At 36.2% G+C, this 20,243-nt stretch overlaps 2 protein-coding genes across 2 annotated transcripts; both read right to left on the reverse strand.

Moving 5' to 3' along the window:
• Positions 1-798: 798 nt before the first annotated feature.
• On the reverse strand, positions 799-6,931 carry cplx4a (complexin 4a). Its single transcript, XM_008424516.2, has 3 exons — positions 6,592-6,931; positions 5,386-5,473; positions 799-1,758 (listed from the first exon to the last, which is right to left on the reverse strand). The coding sequence occupies exons 1-3, from the start codon at positions 6,753-6,755 to the stop codon at positions 1,531-1,533; spliced, it is 480 nt and encodes a 159-aa protein (XP_008422738.1). The 5' UTR covers positions 6,756-6,931; the 3' UTR covers positions 799-1,530.
• Positions 6,932-8,995: 2,064 nt separating this feature from the next.
• Positions 8,996-19,289, reverse strand: lman1 (lectin, mannose-binding, 1). The gene is made up of 13 exons (XM_008424517.2): positions 19,022-19,289; positions 17,749-17,903; positions 15,996-16,103; positions 15,601-15,662; positions 15,177-15,276; positions 14,938-15,061; positions 14,629-14,687; positions 14,365-14,497; positions 14,046-14,233; positions 13,464-13,540; positions 9,886-10,048; positions 9,607-9,731; positions 8,996-9,525 (listed from the first exon to the last, which is right to left on the reverse strand). The coding sequence occupies exons 1-13, from the start codon at positions 19,218-19,220 to the stop codon at positions 9,489-9,491; spliced, it is 1,530 nt and encodes a 509-aa protein (XP_008422739.1). The 5' UTR covers positions 19,221-19,289; the 3' UTR covers positions 8,996-9,488.
• Positions 19,290-20,243: the final 954 nt, after the last annotated feature.

Raw genomic sequence — 20,243 nt, forward strand, 5'->3', positions numbered from 1 at the left:
GAGATGTTATAATGAACGAAACATTAAGCTCTAATCTCTTTTGACTAACTATTCACCGACTGAATAACTACAGTTTAATTTATTACATAGAAAGGGAGAAAAAGTAACGTCTATAATAATAATACTACTACTAATAATAATTCACTTTTAACAGATAAAACAACACAATGTATGTCAAGGTACCTATGTTTGTTCGGGGAATGGAACGGAGCTAAAAGATACATGTAGTGATCTTCAGAACGACCGTTAGTTGACCGTTGTAGCCAAAATGTAGCTAACAAATCCTTTTTTTTTTCAATGTTTCAGCACATCTATCAAATTACAAATCCTATCCAAATATACCTTGTTACTCCACATTTTTATCGGGGGGGCAGCCTTCACCAGTTTCTCATTACTAACCTGTAAAGACGAACAGCGTCAGAGATAGAAAAAAAGGACAACCGCCGTCTTCTTCCCCAAACTCGGTCTGAAGAGCAGGGGGCGGGGCTCCTCACTTCCGGTCTCCTGGTGAGACGTTGCCCGAACCTTGGTTACTTTTTTTTCTATTTAACAGGGTAATTTGGTCTGGAGTGATAATTAAATTTTCTCACTTTGTGGTGTATCACATAAGCATCCACCATTTTTCCATGATTAATTTGACTTATTGGGTTTTAATGGTAAGAATAATTATCTAAACTAAGTAGTTAACACTGTTTCCCCAGGGATACAAGATGCTAACTCCTCTCCTGTGCATTTGGTTTTCTGTTACAATCCCATATATATTTTTATATATATTTTAATTCCACCACTGACTCATTGTTTGTGTTTAATATGCATTTTTATTTGAACAACAAATTTGTCTTCTCACAACCATGTACATTCGAGCATTTCAAAAAACACATCTGTCGCCGCCTTTATGATTTATGTATTTATACATTAAGTTTGTGCAAATTTGCAAATGTTTCTGCAAAGACTTAATCCATCTGAAATTATTGCAGCGCCTGAAAATCACATGCTTTCGTGCAACACCAAAGGTGGTGACCAAATATATCAAACATTCAATACAGCAGAAACAAAAAAAGAAAGAAAGAAAAAAAACAAACAAACAATAAAACTGAGAGGAAAGTTGCATAACTCAGGAAGGATTGGCTTTCTATCAGCACATCTTGGATTACCTTGACTTTCTTTTTTAATGAAAAAAATACACACACACACATATAGAGACTAACCTGTCTCATTTCATGACAACACTGAACAATAAGAGTGGAAGGATTGGGCACCATTGACACAATTTAATGTACTGCAAATTTGTGTGCAAAAAAAAAACAACCAAACTATATAGCAGATTTTTCTGATGGTTTTAACGTGATTTCTTGTTATGATTTGAATCAAATAATGTGACATAACACGAGAGTGGGCTTATTCTCAACAAATGTATAGAACCTCAGACTCACAACTTGGTTTACTCCAAGCAACATGTTAAATTATTATCTTAACAATCCCCTCCCCTCCCCTGTCTTCCCACCATTTGCTTTCGCCACCCTCGGCTGTTCACATGACAGAGCACTTCTCCTCCGCTTTGCTCTTCAGCTCGGTCACCGTGGCAGAGGCTTTTTCCTTCAACTGGTCCATGTCCATGTTCTGCAGGTTCTGAAACTGGCCCATTAGGGAGTCCTTGCCCTCCTCCTCCGTGGCGTCCTCGTCCACCATCTTGAGCAGCTCCTCGGGCACGTCCACGTCGTCCCCGGCCATCTCTATCATGTTCTCGTCCTGCTCGCTCTGCAGATGTCAACGTTAAGGTAGGAGAACGTGGTCAGGAACCAATGAGCTAAGATTCAGACATCGAGATAGACGTTGATAAATCTGATTAAAGAAAAATGTCAACTTGTCCTTCTGCAAGATGCATTTGTGATTAAGGATGATTTATGGCTATTTGCATTCATTTTGGAAAAGGAAGAAAAAAACCCAACATGTTGCATCGACATTTTTCAAGATGACTGCAGGCAAACTCCTCAGTAGTTCTTTTAAAGGTATGAGGGGGAAAAAGAGGACCTTGCTGCCTTGTTTTAAAGATTTGCTTTCAAGAAACAAACTTTGCATAAACTGACTTTTGGCTGTCAAAAAGCTGTAAACTTCAAAAAAACAGATAAAGAGAAACACATGAAGAAACAAATTCATGTTTTTTTTTCTTTTTAGCTTGACTTTTGATTGAACTCCACTTAGTACTTTCTCTTTACTTTTGTCCTTTCTTTTGTTTGACTCATTGCATGTTTGTTAGTATCGTTACAGTTATATTTTGAGTTTGTTTTTTTTTAATCAAAAATGTAACGTTTTTAGGTTTTGTATTTACGCATTTGTGTTATGGATAAACTTAGTGTTTAAGAGTATTTATATTTTTATATTATCCTTTGCGTTTCCTTATTACAAATACAATTGTGGGTTTATTCATCAGTCCTAACATTACAATATATTTGTCTAAAAATGATTGTTATATTGTTTCCTTAGTTTGATATTTGAGTGACTTTTGCTTTGTCCTGTAAACAACTTGGGTTACACTAACAAACTGCTCTATAATTATGAACTTTTTGGGCAAACACATTGTTGTACAATGAAATCAAATACACTGAACAGATCATTTAGAAGCAAACGGTGATGAAAACAACCTGGAGTGACTATCTGAGGATATTTTGTGTTTTCCATGGTTTTCTGACTTTAAGTTTCCTCCTCTTTATTATTAAATCATAAGCCTCATAAGCAACTAAATGTGAATAGGCTCTGCCCTGTGGCTACTTTAAAGTTCAATCTGTGGGATTATCTCAGACCTGATTTAGCCTTTCTTCCCAGGTACAGTCTAAAGATAACCTCTGTAATGTTGTGCGCCTGTCTGCTTCCAACTTCCTGTTTCTCTAAAGAAACTGCGCTTTCCCTATTAATTCTAAATGAATTTTACAAATAACATCCGATTACACAAATCCTAAGAACAAACTCAAGTTTCTTTATTGGAAAAACAAAACAAAACAAGAAAACAGCTAATGTTCAGACTTGTCACTTTTCTGGCCTTACATAAACATAATTTAATGAAAACAACGGTATGTTATTGTTCAAATGTTATTACTTGTTTGCTTTCAAGTCACTGATATTTGGCTAATGTCTTTAAAAAAAGAAGCAATTAAATAAAATCTACCAAGTGGTTGAAAAAGGAAACGAGACATTGATGTGCCATTGGCTGAAAGCTATTAGAGCAGCTAAAGTCGCTCGCAGGTGCACCGTTCTCACAAGACTGCTGGTTTTGAATCAACTTTTCAGTCATTTACTGAAAAACTTCAGGATTGAAACAGTTTAAATGTCGTCTCTCTACATACCTTATTGGCTCCCTCCATTACAGTTTGTTTCTCTGTCAAGGCTCCTCTGAAATCCACCAATTGCCCAGTTTAGATCCACTAAAGTAAATGTTGCAGTTTGCTGGAGCCAGATCCCTCTGCCGGGGTTCGCCCTAATAGGCTTGGAACACCTGCTCTGTGGCATTTGGCTTTCTAAGACTAGAGGTGCAACAAGACTTTCTTAGTAATCTCCTCCTGAACAGACTGCAGCAGCCAAGTGCTGCTGTCACACAGAGATGACCTCAGCTAAAACCCGACCAAAGAGCGAGCTGAATTAGTAGATATTGTTGTTTTTTTGGGGGTTTTTTTGCATTTCATTTAAAAAGGCTGTTAGATACAGCCCTGCTCCTGTCTTTGTTGTGGAATTGCAATGTTTACAGTAATTAGGAGCTGTTAGATTTTAGAATATTACTGATTGACTTTTCTCCTGCTGTGGCTTCTTCGCTTTTCACTTTTACATTAACCTGCTGTTTCTTCCATCTCCAAGGTGATTTTTTGCTATTTTTAAGCTGCAGGATTAAAAGCTCCAACATAGAGTGACTGAAGGAAAAACTTCAGTATCAGCTAAAAACGTCCAAATTTTTATTTTTGGGGGGTGATTTGCCACTGGATTTCATCCTCTTAGAACCTGTAGTTTAGTCTCAGCTTCATAATTATCCAAACCACTCAATTGGATTCAGAATCATTGTAAACTGAGTAAACAATCAGCTTCACAAAATAATAGAGTTTTATGTCATACAGTTTAAAATCCTTTAAATTAGATGCCAGAGAAAGGTGGAGAGGTGGGAGGGAGTTTCCTGCAGCCTGGCCAAATAAGATCTAATATTGGCTTTTTATACATGAATTACTTTATGGAGAGTAAAACACCAACTTTCTAGGCAATAGGTACATAGATAAGAATTACTCGTGCTTCTTATGAATGTTTATTCTAAATTTCTACTTAAATCTATGTAGCAAAATCAAAATTAGGAATGAACTGTAACAATCGACATGTTAGATTGTTTATGAAGCAGTACAAATAGTTGCTACTTTCTATTTCAAATAACAGAAATTTGATTTAGCATATTTTTTAAGAAGTTTTTGAAATAACTATGACAGTGGAATCACAATATTTAATTCAAGGTTATCATACAGTAACAATCTCAAACCAGGCAATTCCCAAATATTCGGATTCCTCAAGTCATTGATAAAACATACTGCATGGATCGTGCGTAAGGTATTTCTTCAAGGTTAGTATCACACCCTATGTTTTGTCTTGTTGGCCATGTGGTTAAATTGCATCTTAAAGGTTATAAATATTTTCTTTGAGTTTGGTAAGGATGGGACTGTGCAGCACCGTAGCTCTGAAACCACACATGGAGGTACTTGGGCTAACTTTGGTAGTACCCAGCATTCATTTTGGCACCATTATTTTCCAAATTAAAAATCTGTACCAAAAAGCTTCTAATAAGAAACGTGTAGAGACAATGCACGGTTATCTCCAAAGTTTGACTTGGATCAAGGAGTGACGTGAAACCGAGCTTAACCTTGTTTTAGTTGCCAGTTTTAAAAATGACTGGATTCCCCATTTGTAATGATCAGTGACCAGGTGTGTGTCTATTAGCAATACAATAGTGATGGTTTCCTTAGTATTTGCAATTTTGAACACTTTAGTAACACATTCATGAAATGAATTTGCAAGTGTGAGATAGTATTATCGCCAAAACACCAAACAAACACTGTGTTTCTGCATGGAAGCCATTTTGAGTTTTTGAATATTTTTAATTGCTCTGTTAATATTTTAAACAAGAAATTTAGAAAAAAAAACATAACTTCTAAATGAAAATGAAATATATATTTAAATCCTTCAATTAATGATCCTACTTCCAATTAATACCAACTTCTTCCTTTAAATAAGTGGGAAAATACCAAAATTAAATCATGAAAATTTGCTTTTCAGTCAGTATGGAATTATGGTATGTTTCCTGACATGCTGAATCAAGACAACTATATTATTCAACATGTAAAGATAAAAACATATGTTTACCTTTGGCAGTCTGTATTTGTCCCTGAGACACACTCTGAGCGTTGCCCGCTCTGCCTTTTTGTGTAAGAAATCTGCATCCCTTTCCATCCTGGACAAATGAAAAGAAAGAAAACAATCTCAAGTTTATTTACTCTTGGTCACAAAAACACATTACAGATTAGTTAATACATCTTGTATTTAGACAAGCTTTTTCATTGACTTGCATATATAAGTTTGTGATTAACATATGGAAGAAATGTCAATGCTGGAAACTTATGAAAACCTTGTAGATTCAAAGGCCAAAAACAAAGTATACTTCATACTCTTTCATGGAATATCTAAGCAACATTGCCAATTATTCTTTACATTATTGCTTGGTTGCCTGTAAAGAAAAAAAAATATAGAGAGGGCTTCTATGAACGTTTTAGTTTCACCCAAGAAGTAAAATAATTGCACATCTGCAGAACAAAATCAAACACGTACATAATTGTCTTCCTGCTGTTGAGACTTGTTTTGATTATTTTTGATTCAGATTTTTTTTTTTTTATCATTCAACTTCCTTCTGCAAAACAAATGTTTGAGTCAAGTATCTGAAACCCTGAATATATTCCTGCATATTCAACAAAGCTCCTAGTGCTCTTTACCTCAGCCATTTGAAGAGATTACCCATCCAGGCTTACCTAGAATTTAGTCAAAACATCACAACAGGAGTGGTTTTCAAACGCCTCATCTTTCCAAGTCAGATGAAATTTTAAACCATTTTTACCGCCACACTGTTTTAAAAAATTGTCGTTTTTTTTTATTTTTGTGTCATTTATATTATTTTACTTTAAATGTTTATGATTTTTTTGTGTGTGTGAATGCCATAATTTAATTCAATCTTTCAAGAACCAAAAGACAATATTTAGCCACACGGGCAAAATGTATACAGAAAAAAAAATATCTTCTTGGTTAGTCTCATTTGTGACCTTCAGAAATAGATGCCTCTTTTAAGAACTCAACTTTTTCATTGTTCAAAAACAATAGAAGCTATTTTATTATGCTTTTTATAATTTTTTTTTTTGTGGTGTGTTAATAAAAGATACTTTTGACAGTGAGGGAAAAGCAGTGAGACTGAACGTAACAAAACAATACGTCAAGGTCAGATTTTATTCCCTGCAGCCATTTTGTTTCCCACAGGCCAGTGGCAACTGCTCAAAGTGTAGTTTGGTCCATGTTTCTACTTACTTCTCTTCTACCAACTGTTTTTGGTACTCTTCATACTCCTCGCGTGTCATCCCGGCTGCTTTTGCAGGATCTGTCGGAGTGGCCTCCTCCTCTTTGTCGCCTCCACCACCAAGACCCATTCCTGACAGTGGGTTCCCAATCATGCTCTTGATCAAAAAAGCCATCACGAGTTCTTCCGAGTGTCTACTCTCCAAGGAGGGGGATGTTTTCGAGAACTGAAAAAGTAAACGGTTCTCCTGGTGCTTCGCTTTCGCTTCCTATAGCTTTCCAATCCAGTGGTAGCTCCCTGGCTAACCTCCTGCTTGCCTACAGAGTCAAGGACACACTGATGACAAGCAACAGACACATACATGCGCACGCAAACACACACACACACAGCCTGCCATAATCTGGATTTAATCCCTTCTGCTTCACTATACTAAGAGGCAGATGGCCTGCTTTTTTTAAAATCTATTTTTAAATTGTGGAGACCTTTCTGGATGTTTTTCCAAATTAATTTTTAAGATTTGAAGCACTTTTTTTAGGCACAACTTTTACCAAAACTCGCAGACGGCCTTAAGGCTACATGGACAGTCTCTTTCAACCAAAAACAGAGGCTGTGTACTTCCACCCACTGCTGCTTAATCATATTAGAGAAGTTCAGATCGGCCCATGTGCAGCTTACACTGCTGAGATCAAGCAGAAGGGAGAGAGGGGCAGGATTATACTGTATTCTTGTTTATCCCAATGAAGCCATCCTTCATGCAATGCTATTGCTGAATAGGAACGTGACTGGCTAAAGGTGTGAAGTGGGGAGGAGTCACTCCATCATGGTCTTCCGTAGACCTGTTGCTCTTTTTACAAACACATAAACAGATTAGTTACATACAAGTAGCGCAACAGCATTCTCTCCTCTGGTATTATGCAATTTTTTTCGAGCATAATTTCAAGAACACGCCAGCTACAGATGAAGATAATGTTGTGATTATCAAGTAGGAATGTGAGCTCATCTCCTGCTCAACCTATTATGTTCTCATTTAATTTCCACTAAAACATTGCAACGTGCAAACTGTTTTTCTTTCCAGCTGCATCCAAGTATACAGGAGTGCTTTTGGCTCCAGAAAAAGAACCTCACTTTGTAGGTTCACACACTGAGTCACTGGTTTTATTAGGATTTTTTTAAAATAAAATTGTGATAATGTGATTATTGATGACGTGTGTATGTGTGGAAGATTACTTGTTAGGGAGTAAAAGCTGTACGGCCCACCGCTGAGGAGACGGTTGCGAACTGTGAGACAAAAAGGACAAACAGAATGTCTGACTGGAAAGGCAGTCGCGACTTCATGCTGACTTGGTTTAAAACAACATGATCGTCACTTCAGGTCTTTTCCAGTTCATCATCCCGCAAGGAAAATACTTGAAAATAAATTCTAAAGTTTAACCTTCTTTTTCAGACTGCCTAGAAACCCTGCAGTAATCAGAACAGGATCCAATCAAAGCATTTTTTAAGGCTCCTCATTAGATTGCCTGATTAAAATAAACTCTTCATGCCTATTTTTAGTGTTTTTGTGAGCTGAAACAGCACAGATTTCTCCATTAGGGAGGAAGAGGAGCGGACAGCCTTCTTTATCAATGACTGTCCTGAGTTGCCATCTGAAAACAACACATTCCCTGCAAGTTTAAATGTAAAGTGGCCGTCTGACTTGAGACGTTGTAGGAAAAAGAAAAAAACTTAAGGAAACAGTAGGGCTGGTTCCATATGGACTTAAAGGTTTTATCACAGTATTTTGCAGCAGCATTGTGATAAGTGAAAATAAGAACTTTTTCTTATGTCTTAGCCAACAAATAATGCTCATTTGTAATGTATGAAGAGGTGTGATTTGTTGCACTGTAACTGTATTTGCAATTTATTGACACTTTCATTGAACAGACAGTGGTCGTTAATACTGACGGCTTAGCGGGGATTTAAACATCAACTGGAATTTATCGTGACAATCTAAATCTTTATGACAAGAAAGTAATCATGATAAAGAATATAAGTGACCATCCTAACAACTATATGTTCCTGATATCTTTAGAAACAAATGACCAAGTAAAGTTACAGACTTTTGGGTGATACGCTGTAAGAACATCAACACTCCAAACCTTTCACCCAATCACCTCATCCTGTTATTCTGGACTACTCAAGCCAAACATTTAGCAACTACACTTCAACATGTTCAAACACCTCTTATGCAAAATGTATCAGGCTCATCCGTTGAGTGAAGACATTATAAATAAAAGCCCAAGCAACTGACTTGTATTAAGATTAACTTCTGAACCTTTCTTGTATGACTGAACTCATTACAGCATTATTTAGTGAAGATTAGTCATGTTCAAATTGTCATTTTATTAAAAAAAGGCAATAAAAAAAAGACACAGAGGCTGGTTTTTAACGGTTTATGTAAATTGTTCAGACAGATTCAGACATTTTTTTTTAGAGTTAACCAGAAGAGAAAAACTGAAATTGATCTTTGATGTACGGGTCACTGAAAATCTGTAGCATTTTATACAAAAATAAGCACAATGTACACTTTTAGACACAGGTTGTCTTTTCTTTTTTTCCAAACTGTTGGTTAAATTGTATGAAGTGAGCTCAAGGCAGACCCCTGATTTAAGAAAAAAAACTAAATCTAAAGCTCTGACTGAACAGAAATACTGAAAGGACCATGTTGCATCATGCTGAAAAGTCTCACAGCGTCAGTCACACGCAATTGGCTGATCAAATTAAAAATGGTCTAATAATTAAAACAAAGTCTTATTCCACAAAAGCAGTTTTCACATACAATAACTTACAATCTGAAAATGATTGAACCAAAAGAAAAAAAAAGAAATCAGACATTTCCACATGCACACTGTTGTTCTAGAAACCAAAGTCATCAAAAGAACTTCTTGGCTGCTGCTTCCTGTTGGCTTCTGCAACGAGGACAGAAACAAATGGATGTTTTTAAAAGTCATACAGACATGTTTTGACAAATCAATACCAGAGTTACTCACTTGTACATGATATAGCAGAAGAATAAGACCGTCTGGATGACAACAAATATTGCAAAATGAACAGTGGATAAGCAGGAAGGCATGGGAGGCAGCTCAGGGCACTTTACAACCTTATCTCCTGGATTCTGCAAGTAAAAAAACGATCAATTTACTATGAAACTGTGATTACAAGCCATTTATATTATGAAATAAACTCAGTAATGTGCACACGCAACACAACCCTTACAGACTATTTCTTAATCCGGAGCCGTTTCAGAATTTCAAAGCCTTGAGAAATACCTGAACGTTACGCTGCACCAGGTGCTCCACGTCTCTTTTCACTGTGTGAAGATTCTCTTTGATGTCGTTGAAGTGTTGAATGGTCTCGTATGTCCCCGCTCCGCCTGCATTACCCTGGTGCTGGACTGAACCGATCTGCTTCAGAGACTCATAGAAGGAGCTTCTGCAGACAAGGAGGGGAAAAAAAGCGCGACAGACATGTTATAGAGATGCTGAACTGCTAGGTTTAACCATCTAAGTGTCTCCATAAGGACTGAAAAAGACCACGAAAATGAGATTTGGTGAGATGTGAGTATGCTGTGTGGTTTTGTTTAGTTTGAGAAAAAAAAAGGTCTAAAATTAATCTTTTAATCCCCATTCACTCCTCCTTACATATTCTCAAAGTTCAAAAACAGAAAATTACCATCTGATAAAAGAGGTCATGATTGCCAAATTAATCCCCTCATAAAATATGTTCTTACAACAGATTACAAGCAAAGAGGGTTAAGAAACAGAGCAGAAACTATCTGGATTATCTCTAATGTATAACAGGCCAGCCATGATACTGGACATCAAATTAAAATGTGGATTTTTCAAGCCCAAAAGAAAAAAAAAAAAAAAAAAAAAATATATATATATATATATATATATATATATTTTATCAATTGTTTATTATTCACTAGATTTTCCTACAGTGATTTTTTTTTTTTTTACAATTTAAAAAGTAGACTAAATTGTTTAAGAATATATGAAAAAATATTGGTCAAGGAAATTCTTATTATTTGAATATTGCTTTAACTGAGGATATTATAAATGTTTATCTTAATGCAAAGTTAACAAAGAAAACGAAAAAAAATGCTTAAATTCCCACATTAGTTTTAACAGAAAAACAGAAAAAAACAAACACTTGTAACCGAAAGGTTTTCTGACAAATTTTACGTTTAGTTCTGCCAACGACGGCCTTGAAATGATTCTTACCACCCATAATAGGACACAAACCAATGATTATCAATGCACATAACCGTAATTCCTCGCCGATTGAAAAAGAGGCTGTAAATCTGCACTTTCACATTCAATTTCCTCCGTATATCGAGTTTAAACAGAGTACAACATTCTTAGAAAAAAAATCTAAGCCTGGATCACATTTCTCAGCAAATTGTCGTTTCTTAAACTTGATTATGAACATGGAGAAAGCAATAAGTTTCCCTTATCATCTTAAAACACGTCTAAGGCGATTACGAAGGAAAAAGTGCGCTGACAAATCAACAGAATTTTCAGCGGCGCGAGCAGGAAGGCCCTGGGGGAGGATTGGGGCGACAAAATCAATTTGAGGAGAAACCATGTTTTTGCTTGTGTATGACAGATGTATTTAAAGACCACTAATCTGATAAGGACAAAACAGTGCTAAGATGTGGCCTTTTCTTGCTGAGCCACATGGCCGAGGTCTGAGACAGGGATGACATATAAACAAAATCTAATTTGTGTCACCATAAATGGGGGAAAAAAAAAAAAAAACCCACACACTTAAGAAAGCAAATGAGCATTTATTAAACCCTGCATATAATCTTCATCTCCTACGACTGACCCATTTATGAGTAGAAAGCCCTCTTTGTGATCAGACTTCATCTCTAAATATACAAACTGTGTTTAAATGACGGAGCAGGATAACTGAGAACTTAATCTACACAGTAATACAGATCAGCCGCTCATATTAGCACATTAGAGGGGGGCAGCTGCAGCCTTTTGCCAGTGTCTGAACTTATTTATCCTAAAGAATCCTAATACAGTCCCTCTGCTGAGGTTGAAATGGAAAATATTTAAAATATTTAATGTTTGCCATCTTATCTATTTAATATTGATTTATGTAAAAAACATGTGAGGTCGCATTTAGAACTTAAATAAATCAGAGTCAAGCTGCGTGCAAGTTATTCAAGTTATATCAAATTATTATTCATAAATTAATTTATATATTTTGTTTTCTGATTCATTCTTTAAGCAGATGGTGCATAAAGGTGAACAAAAAAACTCTTGGCGAGTTTTGCTCTTCACAAAGAAATGTCATCTAACAATTCGTTATAAATGCCACTGTTATGTCAATCTTCATGATACATAAAAGTATGGATATATATATCCATATATACACTAACCCAAAAGTTGCTTTTATAAGACAGTTTATATCACGTCTAAAATAAAAGACAATGCAAAAATTGAATTTTTAAGATTTATTTTTCCTATCCTATATATGCGTTATCCAGCAGTGTTGGAATTTATTGGATTATTAACTCAAGTTAAAAAGCAAAATAAAATGCAAAATGGGTCCAAATAGTTTGATTTAACTTTTAAGGAATAAAATAATTATGAAAATTTTTACTAAAATTATAGTGTAGTCAAAGTCTTGACCTCTTTTGTCAACACTGCCAAAATTATGCTAACAAATAAAAACATACCATAAATGTCTCAGATATAGTGGTTAAAAGCTTAAAAATTCAAGGTAATACAACCCATGATAGATGAAACAAATCATTTCTTTATAATCTGTGAAGCAGAAAATAAAGCCATGCATATTGTCTAACACAGAGATTCATAACGTCTCTATATATATGCATACATTTTATTAATCTGCTGCAACAAAATCCCAACATCATCAGCTCATATGCTCTTAACAGCTAAAATGACGATGCGTACGCTCAAGCAGTTTTACTTGCTGTAAGTACCGAAATCATCCTGTCTTTCTGAGGTTTTTCCATGACGGGCAAAATGATGAAATCTCTTAAGCTGTATTATCGTAGGATAAAATTCTGTATAGCTTCTCATTTTCAATTGGAAACCATTTCAGGTTAAAAAGTAATAATAAAAAAAAGGAGATTACAGCTAAATATTACTACATCTTTCATGCTGTAAATATTTTCATTTTAATCCAAGAAGTTTTTTTTTTTATTATTTCAAATGCTGTAATTGAATTAGTCACATTACTTGCTAATCATTAATTAGTGATTAGAAAATTATATATCTGAACAAATAAACATCATATGTGGGGTTCCTCAAGGCTCCACACTTGGGTCACTTTAATTCAACTTAGCCAAATTTGGATTGTTACACTACAATGTCTCTTACAATACGATAACATAAAACTTAATATTTCTGTCGCCACATGACCATAGTACGCTACAGTCACTGAGGCGAAGGTGGTAGGAGTTCATCCTGCATCCGGTGGGTTGCCGATTACAAAAACAAACCAACATTTATTGAATTCCTCCATAAAATGATATGAGTAATATATATCTAAAAAAAGACATGAACATAATTATCCTGAATCTGCGAGTGGTAGCCATGTGCATTGAGAGAGCAGCAGAGACTCATAAGGTGGTAGTAGAGATGGGGGATGAGGAAGAAGATGTTACAGCAGCTGGATTATCAGGCTGGACAGCACCTGTGATTTTACAGTCATCCTGAGATTAAATATGATTTAGGAGATTTATCCAGCAGGATTTTCCTTGTTTTTCTCGGGTATCATGGATGTGTCTTTACGTTTGTTGCAAAAAAAACAAAAACAACAACAACTAGCTTTTAAGAATAAGTGCTGTAATGCTGGTGCTCACCTCAGTTCGTTCAGGTTTCTGAGAAGCTCCTGCTGCGTGGCGATAACAGAGCTGAGCTGTTGACTCGCAGAATCGAGCTGAGAGAGAAATACAGATTAATTCTCTGAGGGATAAATACTCTTGTGTTGATGTTTGACAAAACATTTGACTAAACATCAGAGTGTTTTACTGTATAACCCAAAATTATTCATACCTCTGGTATATTTAGTTTTTCAATTATTTTCATTCAACCAAGAAGTTTGTTACTGATAGGAAATCAGAGATGCATCTCTCAAAAAAAAAGAATAGAAAACTGTAAAACAAGTAAAATAATTTCTGTTTTTATTTCCACTTGAATAAAACTGGCAAGTTTATAATAATTGAGACCCTTCTCAATAATCAACGGAGCAATCATTAAGGGAATAAATTGGAAAACCCAGCATTTATCGTTAGCTGGCTTTTTTTCCCAACCTAAACATTCTGAAGTAAGTCAAAGATATAGTTAATAACACTGAAAACCACTAGAGTTGAGACTTTGTTGAATCCCAGGTCAGTTAAGTTTGTATTCAGTGTAAATCCAAACGTCGGCGCTTGTAGGCTCACCTGTCCTGACCCGGCACTTGTCCCCTTCTTGGAAATCTCGTCTGTGATAACTGAAACGTATCTGCGCTGCTCATCCAGAATCATAGCGAGCTGCCGGTTGATCTGCTTAATTTCCATATGGATCCGGTTCTGGCCCTCAAACACCTGACGAATCTCGCGGTCGTTCACACTTTCGTACAAATCGTCAACTGAAACGCACACAGACGACCAGCAAGAGTCAAAGGTAAATCAGTGAAGTTTTTCTAAGTGCACTGAGAACTCTATGCATGTCCTGGTTTTATATTGTAAATATAACTTTCAAACATGTTAGAAAACTAACGTGGCTCTCCTTGGACATTTGGGTGTTCCTTTTGAAACTCTTCCTTCTTTTTATCAAGCTCTTGCTGAAAGTTCTGAAATTCCTCTTGGTACTTGTCTTTCTGATCTTTAGGAATCTCAGAATCAACGGAGGGCTTCAGTGAAGATCACATGCAAAAGAAAAACAAAACAAACAAACAAAAAAGAAACAGCGGGATTGGTAATGTGGTAAATCACAACTGGAAAACAAGTAGTTAAAGATAAAAAAGAAATGAAATGGGATTACCGGTTGTTGGCCTGGTTCAGTGAGTCTGAATAACAAGAATGACAAAACATCGTGGTCATCTGATGGAGGTAAAAAGAAATAATTAGGAAAATCACAATTACAGTTATATATATACACATTTTTTGTAAATTAGCTGAAATCTTCTTAATTTAAAGCACAGAAATAAAAAGAAACTGCTGAAAACCAGATTTGTGATATATTGAAAAGTAAAGAAAGGGTTACATATGCACAGCATATGATTTGAATTTAAAAAAATGTACAGGTATTGTACAGGTATTTAGGGCAGGGATTCAGGGATCAGAGTGGTACCTGCTAAACCACCAGTGGCGGCTGAGATGCCAAAGAAGCCTTCAGTTGGAATAACCATGTTTTCAACCTTTGTGCAGAACTCATAGTCCTCTTTATCTGGAGTGAATCCATTGTTGATCAAAACCTAAGGAGGAAGATAAAAAATAAAATAAAATCAAGCAATTTGATAGAAAATAAATAGTCTTTATTATTCAGACATTCACTGCTTTAAAATGTTTGATTCTTGTTCCTTCTCCTACCGTCAGGGTCTTCCTGTAGTACGTTATTTTGGCTCTGATTGGATACGGTTTGTTTCGGAAGTCTCTCAGACACGTTCCAAGGGCCTGCGTGGTGCCGTCGCTGAGCGAAAGCAAAATTTAAGCAATTTAAAACCAAAACACAGAATGCTACACAAATATATTTTTTATGAACAGGAGCAATCCAATACAAACTTTACAAGATAAGTGACTAACATTAATGTTTTGGTAAACACTTGACTCCAAGACAAACTGGAACGGCACAGAAAAAGTGATTTAAAGCTTTCACTTGCCCAAGGCAGATTAGAAAAGACAGAGGATTATTTACTTTCAAGCAAACATAATCATATTTTCTAATCTTCTTTAAGTTGCTGAAATTTGAGTTGGTGATGTCACCCCAGGGAAGCAAGAAGAAATGTTTACTTACTTTTGGTGGTCGTAAACAAGGTTGCCATTGTTCCCGATGACGAGGATGGCCGGGTTATTTTTCTAGAATTGCAAAGCAAAAGCAGAGAAAACATGTTAATCCTTTTGTGATCTGATGAGCAAAGGTGGCTTAGCTTGAAGGTAATCTTATTTACAACATATATTCTATACCTGCTCACTAACAATGATAAAAAAAAAACTAACAAAAAACTATTTTTCGGAGCAGTTTTACATTTTCAATAGACAAAGCCCCAAATTTAATGAATTTTATATAAGAAATAACGTATCTCTTCTGTTGCAGATACAATTTGATCAACCTTATCCCGCCTAAAAACAATCCTCTGGTTTTACATGTTAATTGTGAATTATTATTGGACATATCAAGATGACACAAACCTTTCCATCGTTGTCAAACGAGTCAAAAAAGACTCCGATTCCGTTCCACGTGTCAGCAGCACCGTACACTGGGCCGTCGAGGCCTTGCTCGCTGGTGAACCACACTGCCTGTTGGAAGAAAAACAAAGCAAGACATTAAATTTGCAGTTATTTAATCTTGCTTAAGGCACATTGACAACAGCAGCATTTTATTTAGACAAGTCCTTTGACTTGATGTCAACTGTAGGAACTTGTATGGAGAAGTCTGTGCTTTTCCAAATCCTGCCTCAGTTCATAAACATAGACCTCAGATGATAATAAAAGTCTAATGACTGGAAAAAAAAATCAAATGCATTATTTTTATTTTAAAGTTTTATTGAAACAGGTGATTCTGTTCAATGTCTGACATTGTACATTAAAAACAACTTTATTGTACTTCTGTAATGACTTGACCACCTTATAAGAGAGCCTGGACACATGGTAATGAAAAAGTTAACATTTATTCAAGTCCACTGCAACATAAATATTGGGACAAAGATAAAGTTATGATTTATAATGCAACTCTTGACTAAACAACTGTATTTGACTTGACACAGCTTGAGCCGAATTAGACTGTAGAGACATCTACAGGATGATGAGGTGAAACAGGATAAACTATTTATTCACCTTTCAGGCGAACAGGAGAAAGCACTTTGCATACTGTAATGTAAAAATAGTCTATGCAAGTATTTGTCTCAGCATTTCCTTCTAACTTACTGCTAGCTAGTGAAAATACTCTCTCAAAAATACTTTTGGGAAAGAGAAGTTCATCTTTGCTTTATCAGCTGTGAGTTGTGCAGTCGAACAATGTCAGAAGTCATTTATTTGTTCAGGTTGTTTTGTGTAATAATTAAACACCATGATTATCACGTTTCTATGGGGAGGACACACCTTTGAAAACCAGCATCACAAGTTTAAAGCACATAATGGGATAGGCAGTGTCATAAATGTGTTGACGTGTTGTGTAAGAAAAAAAGGGAATGCAGAGGGGGGAAAAAACATGATGGTACTGCACTTTGGAAAGGTTTGAGGTCATGAATGTATAAACCTCCCACATCTAGAGACTCTTGGGTGACTTAATGAATCAGAGGTTTTTAGAAACATATTTAGCTAAAGAGCGACGATGAGTGAAAGTGTCCATAGCACACACATATACACACACCCTTTTTAGCATCTGCAGGTAAAGATAGCCAAGAACAAAATTTTAATATCAATGCAGTAGCTTAAAATTATACTTAAAAACAAAAGAAATTCCAAAATTTAACTTGAGCACAATTATGGTGCCACCTATGGTGGTAATGCAAAATGGCATCATTTTTCTCGTGCATTAAAGGGATACAGAGAGATGCAGTCTACTTCTTTTTCTGTCCTGGTTTCTGACTTCTACTCTCTTCTCTTCAGTCTTTCTGTAGTTCTGAAAACGGAGCTCTTCATGGAAAAACATTGATTTTGTGTCTGGCAAAACATCTTTGTTGCTGAAGTGATACGACAGCCTATTTTAAGTTTACAAGATTGTTTTATTTACACTGCCTGGAAGAGGAAGTCTGATTTGAGATGACTATTTTTTACACTTCCAGTAACTCGCTAATCTATTGAATCAAACTCAGGTTAATTAAGATTATTGTTTAGGACTTTGCGCTGTAAAAGATGCATTCCAAACTGGAAAAAAATAAAAATAAAAAAAATCACGGGATAAACTGGGCTGCCTTGTCTGCAAAGAATTAGAACTGCTCACCAAACCATCCGCTCCCATCCTGCCTCTTCCCGATACTCTGAAGGTCACCTCAGCCTCCCAGTTCTCAAAGTTGACTTTATTTTTTGTCCACACGGAGCCCCTTTGACTCCTGAGGGATGGGGTAATGCGCACCTGGTCTGCACTTGGAATAGCATCTGCAATCACAACAAGAGAAAGTGTTGAAATGAAGATGATGTGCCTTGTTTTGCAAGTTTTGCAAGCAGTGGTGTACCACAAGGCTCATATCTGGTGTTCCTCCTAATCTTAAACTACCCTCACTCATAAGGCAATGTTTTCAGAAAATACTGTATTCATTTCCATTGTGATACCCGTAATTGTCTATTTTATTTATTTATTTTTACTTCACAAACTCCTTATAAACTTCAACTGATCCCAAACAATGCTGGCTACATCTCCAGGTTCCCTTCATGCAGTATGTCACCGTTATCCTTAAAACTTTGGACACTGATACAGCAAAGTCTCCACCTACAGCAAAGTCTCATCTAAAAACTTGTTCCATACATACAACAGCATTACAAGTGTTTCAATCTAAAAGTTTAATTTTAACCCGTCTACCTGATGTTAGAGGGTGAATCTTCTGCAGTTCTGTTTGCAAACTAGCTTGTGTCATTTGTCACTGTGACTTGACCCTTGGAGTTAGGACACGTGTTGAGTTTGTGCTTTGCAAACGTTACAGACTTTTTTTTTTTTACAATTGAAAAGATAATGTAAGATAAGAGGATGAATCAAAAAGGCATTCTTATTTAAAAGTCTTGCTTTGTACAGAACTGAATTGTAATCTTTTGAATCTAAATAGTAAATTTAAGGTTTTAAACTAAAATGATGATAATACATTTATTTTTTTTAACCCTTAAGTAGAGCTGGCATACTGGAAAGGAAGTGTGATCCCCCTGCAGTTCATTTCAGCATCTGGACAACTCAGTGTGCTGCTATTTTCCCAGACAAGAAAGGAAAGTAGCAGCTTCTCCTGTCTGCAGACGCTGTGGCATCAGTCAGGTCCTTTGACAAATATTAACACACGTGCCAGCGATTCGTCGGGGCTATGGATAGGAAGCTAGTGCGCTAGGATTTATTCAAGCATTTTTCTGGTGCAGGTTGAGAGCAAAGCAGCATCGCCTTGAACACCCCGAGCGAAAACCGCTGCAAGCGAGACAGTCTCGGCTGTCATTCTCTCATTGTTATGGTCCACTCTTAAGGAAATATTTTCCTTATCAGTTTGTTCTGTGATGTTGACAGCTGGATACAAACTTACTTCCACTGTGAATCCAAAACGGGATACCGCCGTCGGACTGAGACAGGTGCGGACCTTTGAAGCTGTACTTGTACTCAAAACGGCGGTGAGGGGGCTCTTCCGGGGTCGAACCTTCTACAGCAACGTTTGCGAGACTGCGGTGGAATACTAAACCTGCGAGAAAACTTAATATGAACACCCGAACGTTGGACACCGCCATGTTTCTGTCTCACTGCTGACGTAGCGCTCAGACCGACAGCATGACGGGATGCCTGTAGGGCCAACAGGGCGTTTTCTCATTGGTCTGTTTTCGGCTCCTTTTTCTCATTTCTCCTCCCTCCTTCCATTCTCGCTCTCTGTACCTCGGTACGACTCAGCGGTGGGAATTCAATTCTCTTTTCTGAGATTGAAATCATTTGGCTCAGTTTTAGCAACAAAAAAGAGCCGGTGTTCTTCTGTCTGTCGGTGCTACGCATCTAAAACTTCTACCGTGATGTTTTCCAACCAAAAACTACAGCAAGCTGTGTTAATGTTAAATATGATCATTTAACAACATTCTTTGAGTGACGAGACTCAAGCTTAGGAGTCGCTTAGCATAGCAATGGAACAATTTATATACATGACAAAGACGGAATATCCTATCCGTTTAAGATGAAAAGTTATCGCAGATGTTTTGCACTAATCCTTTTATGAGAATATTCCTTAAAAAAGCATTTAAAATACTGAGGTATATAAGAATGAAACAGTATCAAACGGGTGAAACAGGTTTTTATTGAAATTAAACTAAACACAGACATCTACAAATACAGATCACCGCAAGCTTTTTTATGCGCAAGCTTTTTTATTGTATGGCAGTCTGTACAGTGGTGGAGAAAGTACTCAAAAAATTTACTTAAGTAAAAGTACAAATACACAGACAAAAATGTACTTAAGTAAAAATCAAAGTACCACATTAACATTTTACTTAAGTAAAAGTAAAAAAGTACTGGCTTTTAAAAATACTTAAGTATTAAAAGTAAAAGTACTTGCTGAATGCATTACCTAATCGCTAATATCATTAAGTGTACCGATTGTATTTAATTTCAATACATCAATAATGTGCCATTTTAATGAACAGCCACAGATAAAGCCTGTTTTTATTGTTTACTCTGTAACATAGTTTAGACTTAGATATGTGATTCTATGCATCATAATTTCAGGGATGGAAACATCTCGTCTCCTGTCCTAACATAACATGAACTTC

This window comes from Poecilia reticulata, linkage group LG12 (assembly GCF_000633615.1).
Source record: "Poecilia reticulata strain Guanapo linkage group LG12, Guppy_female_1.0+MT, whole genome shotgun sequence".
Taxonomy (NCBI): Eukaryota; Metazoa; Chordata; class Actinopteri; order Cyprinodontiformes; family Poeciliidae; genus Poecilia; species Poecilia reticulata.